The sequence below is a fragment of the Strongylocentrotus purpuratus genome, unplaced genomic scaffold (assembly GCF_000002235.5).
Source record: "Strongylocentrotus purpuratus isolate Spur 01 unplaced genomic scaffold, Spur_5.0 spur5_scaffold_21, whole genome shotgun sequence".
NCBI classification, from domain to species: domain Eukaryota; kingdom Metazoa; phylum Echinodermata; class Echinoidea; order Camarodonta; family Strongylocentrotidae; genus Strongylocentrotus; species Strongylocentrotus purpuratus.
The window spans coordinates 1,718,583-1,733,271 of record NW_022145607.1 but is presented as its reverse complement, the minus strand read 5'-3'; the positions used below and the strand labels follow the sequence as shown (position 1 = coordinate 1,733,271).

Here is a 14,689-nt window from a genome sequence, read left to right as displayed (position 1 = left end):
GCAGGACTTGAATTATGAATATGTCATGTTTGTCTGTGGAATTTAATCATTAGCAGTGTCATAGTATTCAAATTATGCAAGGAAATCCGTTTTCCTTCTAGACTTCACTGTCAGACACTATTGAGTGACTGACTGACATCTTTTGTTCTTTGGTAATAGCATACCTAAAATAAGCTGTAACAGGAACATGGACATTTCTCTACAGCAATAACCCACTACTTGTTATGGCCATAATTAAACTGTTTGAATCTTCGTGCAGCACAAAACGTACGACCATTCGGTAAAAGGGTCTGAAAATTAGACTATTACTTAGGTGATTGGCTTCTATTGGTAAATCAATAATGATAAATCAAAATCGATTTTAGCAACTGTCCACCAAAAAAAGTATATTCTAATCTCAATTGCATTAACTTCATCACTAGGCGTTGTGGCGTGCGCCTGTAATCCAGCTAAAAAGTGGAAGTTACAAACTGATTCAGCCGAGGACGCAGGTTCGAAACTGAGTCACGTCTTTCGGATGGTGACGTTTAAAGGTCGGTCCCAGACGTAAATAATCATATCTGATTGATACACGTCTGTAAAAACCCAATACACACACACACACACGGAATCACTTTGGTCGATTCGACAACTATTGGTCGTTATTTTCCCACTAAAAGCCATTTTCAAGCCCTTTTGTTTCAAATGCCGTTGGAATTTAACCTTTTCATTTTGTTTAAATGTAATATTCTCTCTTTTTTGTACTTTCAAGATGTTTGAAATTAATGAACTTTTCTAAAACCAAATCTCTGTTTCCCAGTATTCTCCTAAGTCATTTCGATCTTATGACACCGGGAAAACTATTATCCTGACTGAATATGGCATCCATTTTTTTTTTAAAGAATGATGTACCAAATAAAAGACAAAGTGGATGATACAACGATCTATACTGACCTTGGAATCGACTGCTTTATTCGCAAGCACCGAGTAGAAGACATCATGTATAGTACTATCGATATTCACAGATCTTAGTGATCGTGATGAGCAGATGAATTCAGCCAGTTCCTCTGAAGCCGTTCGTCCACATGGCATCTCGATGATCAGGTCATCCTGCAATGTACATGTACACAAATAATAGTGTAAGGCTAGAAACATAAACCATCAACATATCCTGATTAATCACCTTTATTGATACTGATATTTTAATAAGCCTTTTTTTCTTCTTCCATTTTCCGTTTAGTTCTTCTTTTTTTTCCTTCATAATCTAGATATCGATATGAACCTCAAATAATATCATAACAACATTACGCATTTTAAAGGAATATTGTGTTCCCACAAAATATTAAAAACTTGGGTTCAGTACGTTATCTCATAATAATTCAAGTTAACGTTTTATCATATTGGTTTGAACAGTATACACGTGAAAATCCTATTGGGATTCGTGAAATTAAACAAGGTTTCATTGCAAATACATGCCAGACGGGTTGTGCTGCAATAACAATAAATCACTACTCCTATTAACAGACTAAAGACCTAATGCTCATTAATTCATGTTAACAATAGTTAATTTTGTTCGCGTACATTGTAGTGTTCAAATTAAAAGTGATGATCGGAGTTGTACCCATGCTAGAACCATAGAAGTTGCTTTAAACATGCTCCTGATTTAAATAAAATGTATTCTATCAAGCTTCTGGGTGAATTTGGTTGACGAAAAGTTTGTACAGAATGCATTGCCTTATTAGCGCATGTCGGGGTTCAAAGCATCGTTCGTATACACTGTATATGTATACAGTCATGTGTTCAAACCAAACGACGTCATCCTATTAAGGTCTCAGAGAATGAAATTTAAATCAAATAGAAACTCTATCACTCAAAAAGATCAAACAACGATGAAATGTATACGTTGCTACAATGAGACGTTGAATACTTTCCTTACCACTGCACGATGGTTCATGATGAAAGTATGCCCTGATACTGTGTGTGCCTGCATCCCACCAGTGATCTTCAGTGTCTTTCTGGACGTAGTCGATAGATGATCCGCCACGGCTTTGGCCACTGCTTGGTCTTGGCTCTCGTATGCTACATCTACGATGAAGTCATCATAAGAAAGGTCAAACAGACGCTCTGTTTTCGACGCCATGAGACAAGATACGATATCCAAGCCGACCTCCTTCTGCTGGGCCGTAGTGAAGTACAGTAGGTACCGGTATTCCCTCGATTCCGGTGTGATATTTGCTATCAACCTGTCATACTCATTACGGTTTGAGTTGTAAAGAGATGCAAGATACATTCCTGATAGATACTCCTGGAAGAGCTTATGTGGAAACTGCACTGATTGGACTACTGAATTAGGATTGTTTCTTCTTTCTCGCCTCGGAAGAATTTTCTTCTCTCTGGTGAGTACACCAACTTTACAACCTACATCGATGGACTCTGGATAGCTCTGAAACTCTTCTTCTGTGAATACTAACCGTCGCTCAAGAATTCCCTGGAAGGCAATGCGGCCAATGTGAATCATGTGTGGACGAATATCTGAACAATGTTCCCCTAATTCGCCTTCAACAATACCTGACGATGGAATGTGCTTTGATAGGTGATGATCAACCAAAAAGTCAATCATCTGATTGAAGAGCTGAGAAAATGTTTGCAGCTTGGACATTGCCTCTCGGCGCTCTCCATCAAACTCTTTCCACATGATACACAGCATGGCTGTGTATATGGGGTATGGAGCCATGTTCTCTCTGATCACATCGTTGTTCGATATGAATCGGTTCAGATCTTCAGAGGAAGCTGTGTCTGGATGAAAGAACTTGGTGATGTAAGAAGAGAGGTTTTCAGCAGAGAACCCTTCTACAGCAATGAAAGCAAACACCTTTCTGAGATCGGCATTCTTCCTAATCTCATCTGATCTCCATTGTCTCGATGTGATTAATACTGTCCCTGACTTGAACAGATGATTAAGAGTGATCAGGGCGATTTGCTGATTGCTGTCAAGATCGACAGCAAACTCATCTAGGCCGTCCAAGACTAGAAAGACGTCTTTCGGATTCGAGAGGATGTGCTTGTCTAGCTGTTTGGCTGTGACGGGATTGTTGTCAGAAAGATACGACTTCACTATCTCTCCAACAGTCCTGCCCTCTGTCTTGCGAAGGAGGATGACAAGAACCAGTTTGAAATCTTGGTAGCCTTTTCCGTGAATCCAATCCCAAGCGATCTTGGCGCAAAAAGTGGTCTTCCCTACACCACCTTCACCTTCTACCAACAAGCGTTTGGGAAAGCTTCCGTTGACCTTGGTCCTGAGGAGGTTGTCGTAGAGAAGCGGTGTCTTGACTTTGGTACCTTTGTCTTCTTCCATCAACGTTAGATTGGTGAAGATACGTTTAAATTCAAGAACAAGTTCGCTGTTCAGTGGATCGGCTTGAATCTGACATACATGAATTACCAAATAGTGTTTGACCTCTTCAGCAACCCGTTGGATTTCCTCCTCTGTCATGGACGGTATGTGATCACCAACCTGACCTATGATGAGAATGGTGAAGAACGTTGTCTTTAGAATGACTAGAAAAATATGACCAGTGTTTAATATCAAACAACAGCAGTACTAGCATCAGCAGCAACAGCAACAACAACTTGGGGGGGGGGATTTTGTAGCACAGTATTGTATCATCAGAATAATTAACTTCCTAAGGATTACTTAGGTCAATGCTAGAATGTCAATCCCTTTCGTCAAAAAGTGAGGTTTGGAGCAATCTTATCCTGCGCAAAGTGTCATATAAAATGTGCATGATCTTGTACGTTTCATAACTAAACAAGTTAAAACGGTTGTCTACTTTAAAGGTACTATGTCCCATTTGCAGGCCAAAAAAATGAACAAGTTAAATTCCAACTGCATTTGAAAGATAATACTAATTTAGAACTTCCCTAAAAAAGGTGGGGCTTGAAAACGTCTTCAAGTGGGAAAATAACGACTATTAGTTGTCAAATCGACTTTAGGGCTAAAGAGCCTAAAGGTAAAAGTCTTGATTTTCGGACATTTGTACCGAATGGTCATACGTTTTATGCTGCGCAAAGATTCAATCAGTTTAATCTTGGCCATTAAAAGAAGTGGGTTATTGATGTAGACAAATGCTCATGTACCCTTTAGAACTCTTTTCATGTATGTTATTACCAAAGAAGAAAAAAAGCCAGTCAGTCACTCAATAGTGTCTGACAGTGAAGTCTAGCAAGTAAACGGGTTTCCTTGCATAATTTGAATATGAGGACACTGCTAACGTTTAAATTTCACAGATAGGACATACATGACATATTCATAATTCCTGCAAAGTTCTACAGCATTTGAGGTTGGCTGCAAAAAGGACATAGTACCTTTTAAAGGTACGCTCATGGTTTGATAGGCATACCATTCATCACGTTGCGTGTACGCATGTATATTCCCCGTGTCCACACACACAATTTTTACTAGCTTACTAGCGATATGTCGTATTTGAAACGTCGTATAATGGAACGCGGGTCTAGGCATCGTTTGGAACTAGAACTCGATGAATAATCACATTTTCCGTGATTAGGCGTGATTAGCTATACCGTTTCGCGATAGTGATACCGTTTCGCGATAGTTTTACGATGAAAATTGTGTTTGTGGACGCTCACTAACGATACGTCGTATAACGAAACTAGTCTAACGAAACGCAGGTTTGGGCATCGTTTCGAACTGAAACTCAATAAAGAATCACGCCTAATCACGGAAGGTGTTGTGTGTGGACGGAACTAGTGTAACTAGTGTAACTAACTGGGCGGGGCTTAACGTGACCTCGAGCGAAAGGAGACCAGACCTCTTATTTCCGCTACCATTTCATGACCGCAGTAGTAAACTGCGCACCTATACGACATTTCGCTGTAGAGTTTCAGGATTACGTTCTTCTGTGTGTGGACATCCTGGAATTTATACGATGATTATTTATACGACGTTTCTTGTGTGTGGACACTCTGAAATGTATACGATAATTCTTTATACGACGTTTCGTTATAGAGTTTCGGGATAAATTGTTTTGTATGTGGACACGCTGTAACTGCGCACATATACAACGTTTCGCTGTATAGAGTTTCGGATACTTGTTCTTGTGTGTGTGGACGCCCAGTTCGCTATACGATGATTCTTTATACGATGTTTCTTTATAGAGTTTCGGGGAAACTCTTTTTGTGTGTGGACGCGCTGTATGTGTAATACTGTACCTTTCTGTACGCTATCAGCAAGCTGCACCAGCTTAATGCTTTGTAACGTAACCACCAACGTCTCCCTCGCCTCGCTTTCACGTACTCTCTTCCGCCATTCGTTAAGCATCTTATAGATAGCATACAGAGTATTGCCCATCTGATCTTTCTCAAACCGACTTAATTCAGCCTCAGTGAATCCTAAAGCTAGTCCGACCTTCCTGAAATCTGATGGATCCATACTGTCAGCAAGGAGATATAGTTCGAGGTCGGTCAGGTTCCCAGGTCTAAATCATTAGAAAAAAGAAGAAAAAATAATATACAGCTTATATTAATTTTTGTGAGGTTTTATTATCATAGGACTTTCCTTTGATTCTTATCTCGAGTGAATACCCTTGTTTGCAATGTATTAAAACTTTTGCTAGAATGCAAGCACTCCAGAAACATTGCAAAATAAGGACCTGTTAACATAACAGAAATACGCGAAACTTCTACTGTCACCATTGGCTTTCATTGATTAATTTTGTATATTCCGAATAATATTTTTTACCAACAAACTCGTTGGCTCGTATTCTGCCAAAATTTAGACCTCGCGGTGGGTTAAGGCTTCAGTTTATAATCGAGTTTAGAATGGAAATTAGTCTGAAGTTTAATGAAGTTTATCTTTAAACGTGATCTCCTACCAAGGGTTGGGCGTACCTCAATTAACAGAATAAGGACCAAAGTCGCTCTTTCATGGTGCTTACTTATCACTTGGGCCAGGGTTTTGTTCTACATCCCCGGATCTCAATAGAAGTATGTTGCTCATGTCTGGACAGTCATTCCCTTTCATTTCATCTGCTTTACCACTGGTTGTCCCTGATCCGAGGACCGGATAGATCGGGGATTCATGATACTCCGTTACTTCCTAAGGATGAAGAGAAAATTCCGAATAGATGACACAATTTTAACTCTGAAAACTATCTACATGTCATACTGAGATAACATTATTGTGCCACAATGTATTTCTGGTGGGGATCTTTATATCAATGGTTTCTAGTTTATTCTTAAATTCATAATACAAAAATAATTAGCGCAGGCAGATCATATAAGGGTGTAAATGTAGCCATTGGACAAGGTGGGCGGACAATTCATGATATTCTGTTACTTATGGACAAAAGACGATTTTCAAAAGAATAATCAGACATTATTTGAAGAAAAAAAGGAGAATCACGGGCGTATAAGAATTCTGTGCAAGGGTTAAGGGAAATTTAACCACTATTTACGGTTGTCATAAACGTCATACCTACACTTTGTACAGCAGATTTAAATAAGCTGTCCTTTATAATACGTCTTATTTAGCTCCAATTTTCTTAGTTACATGTTCTGGTTTAAACCCCGTTTACAAAAAGAATTTTTTTATTCAGTTTTTATTCCGATTTATTGTTTGCATGTTTTTCTCACTGTTTTTTTTTCTTTCTTTGTTGTTTTTATGTGAGTGGCGTGGTTCTAGGAAATGCATATTAATCATACCGTGATAGATGATGTTCTTTGGTCGGTATTATTCGTGGTATCTAGCCTGTGTTTAGGTGATATGTCCGATGATTGGTCCTCTTTCCCCGACGGTGCAGAGTCTGAAGTTTCCTCCTTGTCTTCTAAACAGGGTTGGGGAACTGGAATTGTCACGTCAGTGGTACAAGGGACAGGGTTGGTCTCTTTTTCAATTGAAGAACCACTGTTTTGAGCACATGAAGACTCAGAGTGAGAGACATCGTTATGACCGGGGTTGTTTACATCGCATGGGAATCCACTCTCCCTGACAGTATCATACTTTGGGCCGTCAGATTGTGAGAGAGTCGGTGAGCTTGCGTTACCGTTGCCATTGTTGACGTCACGTGAAGGCCCTGTTTGAGCAGAAGATGCAGACTGACGGGCCTTGTAACTTGGAGATCTATTCGCATCGGGAGAAGAGCCAGTGCGAGATGAAATGTTACACTCAGGGTTGTTGTTTTCTTTGGGTGGCTCAGCATTCTTGGCTTTTTTCATTAAGTTGTGAAGTTTCCTCCAAAAGTAGTGGTAGTCGTATTCTTTCCTCCGACGTCGCATGAACGTGCCAATCCTGACACGCCATTCACCAAGAGACACAGGCATGGTGGCATCAGGGTACTATGTTATTCAAGAGAGAGAAAGATTAATGCAGAGTTAGTACATGAGACGGGCAACATGACTTTGTATAAGAAATAGTGTCAAATCTTTGTACGGATTTATCTTAACATGCCATGTATGGAATATGTATTCATTTAAGATTATATAATATCTCATCTTTTGAAGTCAATTGTATGCATGGTGCTTTAATGTAAATTTGCACAGCTCTATATTCTGTAATCCCCTCCAGACAACTACCACCGGGAAAACGGCCCTTTGTAGAGGTGCAGTAACAAAAGCTTTATTTGGTGGTGGGGGGGGGGGGGGGGTTACGGGTTTATGGTTGTCGTAGATGTTTCTTGTGCGGGATATAAGTCCGGAGTAGCCATCCAAAATTGTTCTGGAGCTATGGCAGACGCTGAATATTTTCAAATGCATTATGTCAGACAAAGACAAAGTAAGACAGAGTTACAAAGGAGCATCTGGATAGTTGTGCGCGTGTTGTGTGTATGTGTGTGGGCGTGTCTGTGCATGCAACACAAAGAAAAATTGTTGCCGTTGATTATTCCGATACAAATGGGAAGCGGAGTATACATTTTCTCTTTCATGGGCAAGCAAACAAATCAGAGTCATTGTCGTTTTAAAAGACATGACCACAACGGAAAGTACAGCTATCTGCGTCTAGCGCGCTGGTCCATGTGTGGTGGTCTTAAAGAGCAGTGTGGCGCCGTACACAGCTATACGCGCAGCCGTAGCACATGCTTGGGGTTGTAGTGTCACCATAGAGATCTCCATGGTGTAACGTTAACGGTTCAGGGGGTAAGGGGAATGTATGGTTTTGAGGAGGGTGCAATTAAGGCACTCGCGATGGAATGCCATCGTAATGCCATGATTACTATTATAAGTAATACAAATAATAATGGTCACAACAGCATGGACCTCTGATGTATTGCTAGCTGTGCACATATTATACAGGCGGACCATGCAAGGATCAATACAGTTAGGATATAACTGTCTGTGTAACTTCCAATAAGCATGTGTGCGTTATAAATAGTACATTGCTGACTGCAAATAGTAATCAAGGTATCTTAAGTAACATCACATTCATTCCGTATAGGTAGGTTTAAACGGACTTTTATAATCTATAATGTATTTCCAGTTATTCGATTCAATTTCAATTCAATTTAATTTTATTCAGTTAAAAAAGACTACATTACATTATAACAATCAGCTATATATCATAAAATACACATAAAGAACATATTAGACAAGGACATAAAATAAACTGAATAGGTTGCAACCTGAAAGGAAACATAATCCTATTATAAAGGTTGAACCTTTTTTATAATAACAAATATAAAACATATTCGTTACTAAAAATTATACAATACAAAAATCAAGACAACAAACATACAGACAAATAAAATATGTCTAGAATTCAAATGATCAATTCAACCAAAAGAAATATATTATACCTACGTATAAATACATTTACACTAGCATAATTATGTATGTAATGAGGTAGAGTGTTCCACATAAACGGTCCTTCGGAAAAATTATTGTGTTTTGGTTTAGTACTGTACGAGTCAATAGAAAATGAAAATTTTGAGCATTATAACTTAATATTACAGTTTAATATAAACAATTTGGAAATGAAATCAGAAAGAAGATTGTAAAGACATTAAAAAAAACACCTGCTTGTAATAAATATACATCCCTATAATGCAACATGTTTAATAAGTAGAATATTGGATTGGTATGGGCAAGAAAAGAAGAATGATTAATAATTCTTATTGCACCTTTTTGTAATTTAAACAATCTATCTTGATGAATTAAAGCAGCATTGCCCCCAGACAATAATAGCATAAAGTAAGGGTACAAAATTGCATAGTATATCATTTTGAGAATACTTTTAGGGAGAGAATTCAATCTGAACATGATACCAATACTTTTAGACAATTTGTTGCGGATGTCAACAATATGATTTGACCAAGAGAGGTCATCATCAATAATAAAACCGAAAATATTTGCTGAAGAAACTCTCTAAATATTTACATTACCAAGTTTGATTATTATTGAATCTTTAGTTTCTTCTTTGCTATACATAGATTGACCTCATTATCTTTTTAACATTTTAAATCGAATCATCTACTGTAATCTACTGAGCATCTTTGATAGCGAAAACATATATTTCAAATCCGAAATAAAGAAAATTATAATTTACACTTAGAATTATTTGTAAAAGAGTCATCGCTATTTTTAATATTATCATGAGAATTTTAACGTGGAAGCTAACTGTTTGCTTAATTATCTGCTATGTCAAAAAAAAACATGGTGAAACGGGGCCTTCAATCTTTCCCCTCATCAGCAGTGTTGACCATGTTAACTGAATGTATCCCAGCTACCAAGGTTCACGTGTATCTTGTTCAAATTTCAGTCAAAGTAACAGATAATAACTTACTTGAAAGGTTAGTTCTTGAACGTATGATGAAGAAAGACAATGAGGTTGAAGTACTTGTATTGCGCACGATCAGAAAGAGGAGGGATAGTGTTCATATAATGACAAACCCGCTATTTGCACTATGTGTCGAAACACGCAATGCATATTCGCCCCAGTACAGAAAGGTACGTGGTGTAGAGTGTGTATGTGTAAGTGTGTGTATTATCTCTTGACGCACCCCAAAACGAAACTTTTCAAATGAAATTCTTTGCAAAGTCATCGTCATAGCCATGCAGCATATATTTCAATACATATTTACTGCTTAGTCAGTCGGAAAAAAACATTTGTAATGCAAATCATATCTTTGGCCCGAGCTAGCTATCTGGGAGAGTACTGTAGATTGGGGAGCTTAACAGCGACACAGAAAGAGAGCAATATAGAAAGAGAAAAAGAGAGAGGGGGGGGGAGCGAGATAAAGCAAAAAAGGGGGAGGGGCAACGCAGGGATTTGGGAATCTGATCCCAGTTATTGGTAATTTGCCGTTCCAATTATTATGATTGAAGAATAAATACAAGTTATGCTATGGTCACTGTTTCGATGATCGAAACTTATTTCTTGTGGATTTGCTGATATTTACTTTTTTTCTTGTTCATAAAGTCATTAAACCTAATATTAAAGCAAACTTACTTCACATGGTTGATTCGCAGTATGGAAAACGTGATGCCATGACAATCTTGAGAAGCTGTCTAGTGGGCCGTGCACATGATATTATCCAAGGGATAGGAAGTGATTATGACGCGGCATGGGAGCTCTTGGACTCTATGTTTGGCGACCCCAGAATCGTAGCAGATACTATCATCAATGACTTAACCAAATTCAGACCCTTGAAGGAAAACGAGGATAATAGATTTTGTGAATTGGTTAATCTTGTAAGAAGAAGCTACAACATCCTCAAGCTTGTGGGGAAGAAGAGCGATATGGACAACAGTCATATGCTAGCCACCATAGAAAGAAAGATGTGCCCTAATGACAGAAAGAATTGGTTTAGATACCAAGAAACAGAGAAGCAAACTGCAGGTCTTCAAACTTTGTTGACATGGTTAAACCTAGAAATGAAGGCACGAATTAGATCTTCAGCGCCATTGAGATCCCAAAGCGAAGGCCGTTCAGCAAACGTCAACCAAATGTCAATGAAAGAGAAGAATAAACCAGCCTACAGTGATAGACGTCATGAAGATCAGCCACCGGACCGAATTCAAAGACAACATCGATGCTGGTATTGCAAGACGGATGAACACTGGATCGATCAGTGTAAGCGCCTGACATCTATGGGTGCCCCAGAGAGACTTAAGTTCTTCAAAGAAAACAGATGCTGCTTTAGCTGTTTGAAAAAAGCAGGGAAAAATCACTTCATGGCAAACTGCAGAAGAAGGCAGAGGTGTCCAGAGCAAGGGTGTACTTACTACCATCATCCTTTGCTTCATATGGAAGTGGGTCACCAATCAGAGAATGAGAGCAGTAAAAACAACGTTAACGTTGCAACTACTGTCGGAGCTTCACTTCTGCCAATCCTAACCATAGACATTGCCAGTGATTTACAGACAAGAGCAAATGTTCTGCTAGATAGCGGCTCACAAGTTAGTTTGATCAAGAACTCACTAGCAGAGAAACTCCACTTGACTGGTACCAGAACTAGAATCACCATTAAAAAACTTGGTGAAGTTGAGGAAGAGTTGGAGACATTCAAATACAAGTTGCCGATTCGGGAAGCGAATACATCCAAGAAACATCAGTTCATCAAAGTTGTAGGTGTACCTTCAATCACGGAGGAAGAAGCTGTAAGTGTGAAAGACCTAGCAGATCAGTTCGATATTCCCAACCTGAATCGAGATAGTGGACCTGTAGAAGTTCTGATAGGCGTTGACTATCCAAGATACATTGTAGGCGGAAAACTGAAGAAGAGAAAAAACTGTATCGCAAGAAAGACTCCGTTAGGATGGGTAATCTTCGGCGGCACAGATAAGAGAACCATTTGTGTGAATGTGCTACATGTCGCAGTCCAGAACCCCGATCTGTCAGAATTTTGGCGACTGGAATCACAAGGGGTAGGTTGTCAGTGCCAAGAGACTACCAAGCTAACCAAGCAAGAACAGATAGAGGAAGAAATCATCAGAGCTTCTTCGCAGAATAAAGGAAAGAAATGGGAGATAGCCTATCCATGGCAACGGGATCCTCATGAACTCCCAGATAACAAAAGTCAAGCAGTGAAAATACTGGAGTCTACTGAGAAGAGACTTGCTAGAAATCCAGGGCATGCAGAGGCCTATAACAAGCAAATTCATGAACTGGAAGAAATGGGATTTGCTAAGAAACTAACAGCAGCAGATATCAAGAATTATGAAGGGCCAGTTCATTACATATCACACCATGCGGTTGTGAGGCCAGAAAAGAAGAGCACCCCTCTCCGAATAGTCTTCAATTCATCAGCATCATTCCAAGGTCATCGATTAAACGAGTACTGGATGAAAGGCCCTGATCTCCTGAACAATCTGATTGGAGTACTTCTGAGATTCAGGGAAAACAAAGTGGCCTTATGCGGGGATATATAAGATGTATCATCGAGTATCAATCCCAGAGAGTGACCAACATGTTCACAGGTTCCTATGGAGGGACATGGATGAGCACAGAGAACCTGACATCTATATGATGAAAGTTGTCACGTTCGGTGACAAACCTGCACCTGCGATAGCCCAGACTGCCCTTAAGCTTACAGCAGAGCAAGGAGAGAGTACACATCCTCAGGCAGCTTCTGTTTTAAAGAGGAATGTGTACATGGATGATATTTGCGACTCTGTAAGGACTGTAGATGAAGCCAGGAAACTCAGCGCCGAGATGGATGAAGTGTTGAATGAAGGTGGCTTCAAGGTCAAAGGGTTGATTTCTAATGAATCAGATGTCGGAGACCTCACCCAGGGAAAGATGAAATTGTTGGATGAGATAGCTGAAGAGAAGATCCTTGGAGTAGTTTGGGACAGAGAAAATGACACCTTCTCTTACAAAGTAAAGCTGAAAGACAGTGTAATGAGATCAGCAACAGATGGAGAGAGTCAAGAAAAATTGACTTAGAGAAAGATCCTTGGTCAGATTGCCCACATATTTGACCCCATAGGATTTGCTGCACCAGTGATTGTTAGAGCAAAGATAGGTATGCAGAAATTGTGGCAGAGAGGCTACAACTGGGACGATCATCTTTCACCAGAAGAAGATGCTGAATGGAGGCTTCTGTTTGAGGAAATGAAAGGATTGAATGGAGTATCACTAGAAAGATGCCTTACTCCTCCTGATGCTCAAGGCAAGCCAGTGTTGTGCATTTTCTCTGATGCTTCCGAAAATGCATATGGTGCTTGTGCATACCTGAGATGGCAAACCAGAGATGACAGGTATGAGACTCGCTTCATTGCATCAAAGTCAAAGGTAGCACCGTTAAAGGCATTGACAATACCGAGATTGGAATTACAAGCTGCCGTGTTAGCTGCCAGACTTTACAAGTCAATCACCGAGGAGATGAGACTAGAGGTCGAGAAAGTAGTGTTCTTCACTGACAGCATGATTACTCTGCAGTGGATCAAGTCTTCAGCCAGGGTATATAAGCCTTTCGTATCAAGTAGAGTTGGGGAGATTCAGACTCTCACTGACCCATCAAGTTGGAAACACATTCCTGGTGAAGATAATCCAGCAGACAAAGTTTCGAGAGGAATCGCAGTGAAGGAACTAATGGATGAATGGATGTGCGGTCCTAACTTTCTCCACCTCAATGAACCAGAGTGGCCAGTGGACAAAGCTATAATCGATCAGAATCTTGAGAATCTAGAAAGACGAAAGACTCAGACAGCCTTAGTCATCAACATGACAGTCAACCCCATCGAATGTGAACGCTTTTCAAAATGGCGAAAGTTAGTAAGAGTGACTGCCTACGTTTTCAGATATGTGCAGATTCTCAAGTCAAAGCTCATGAAAGCATCCATACCGGAAGATGATGTAACTTTACCTCCTGGAGAATTAGCGAAGGCTGAGCACTACTGGACGAAGGAGGCTCAGAAAGGTCTGAAGAGCAGATTTGAGAAAGGAGAATTCAAAACTCTCACTCCTTTCCTTGACAACAAAGGAATAATCAGAGTAGGGGGTAGAGTGGAAAACTTAGTGACATCCTACGAATCTAAACACCCAGCTCTGCTGCCAGCTAGCCATCATATAGCTCTTCTAATCACACGTCATGTTCATGAGATTGGACATCCGGGAATTGAGACAACGACCGCCAAGACTAGACGTAAGTTTTGGAGAAATTGGAACGCAGATCGTAGGAACGTTCGTGTAGGAGATGTTGTAATGACTGCAGATAGTAATGCAGTACGTGGAAAGTGGACTATAGCTAGGATCATTCAGGTTTATCCAGGACCTGATGGTAAAGTTCGGAATGTGAAGCTAAAAACTGTTTCCGGAGAGTATCGGAGACCGATTACAAAACTAGCAGTAATTTACCCAGCAGAAGGTTATATTGACTAGATCGAACTGAACAATAGAGAATGAGTTCTCATTTGAACTGATACTGTTGATATAATATATGTAATGATTCACATGTATGTAATCATATGATATACAGTGTATTTGTTTTGAGAAATTTCAAGCTTTCAGAAAGACTCCTCATCCGGTGGGGCGGGAGGATGTTTCGATGATCGAAACTTATTTCTTGTGGATTTGCTGATATTTACTTTTTTTCTTGTTCATTGAAAGATACCATAGGTTTTTCGGTTTACGGCCGTTTATAGGTGGATAATTTTAGCTTCGAAACATGTCAGAAAACCCGAGGCACAAGTTTCGACCGAAGGCTTGAAATTTCAACCGTATGTGCAGATTTCGTCAAGCTAGAAGTTTGGCCGA

The 14,689-nt window shown here is 39.7% G+C and overlaps 2 protein-coding genes across 2 annotated transcripts; both read left to right on the top strand.

Annotated features, from left to right (window-relative positions):
* The first annotated feature begins 10,443 nt into the window (after positions 1–10,443).
* LOC115928175 lies at positions 10,444–12,360 on the top strand. Its single transcript, XM_030995065.1, has one exon. It carries the CDS (start codon positions 10,444–10,446, stop codon positions 12,358–12,360), a length of 1,917 nt encoding a protein of 638 aa, XP_030850925.1.
* A 598-nt stretch (positions 12,361–12,958) lies between these two features.
* LOC583447 lies at positions 12,959–14,314 on the top strand. Its single transcript, XM_783353.4, has one exon. It carries the CDS (start codon positions 12,959–12,961, stop codon positions 14,312–14,314), a length of 1,356 nt encoding a protein of 451 aa, XP_788446.4.
* The last annotated feature ends 375 nt before the right edge of the window (positions 14,315–14,689 follow it).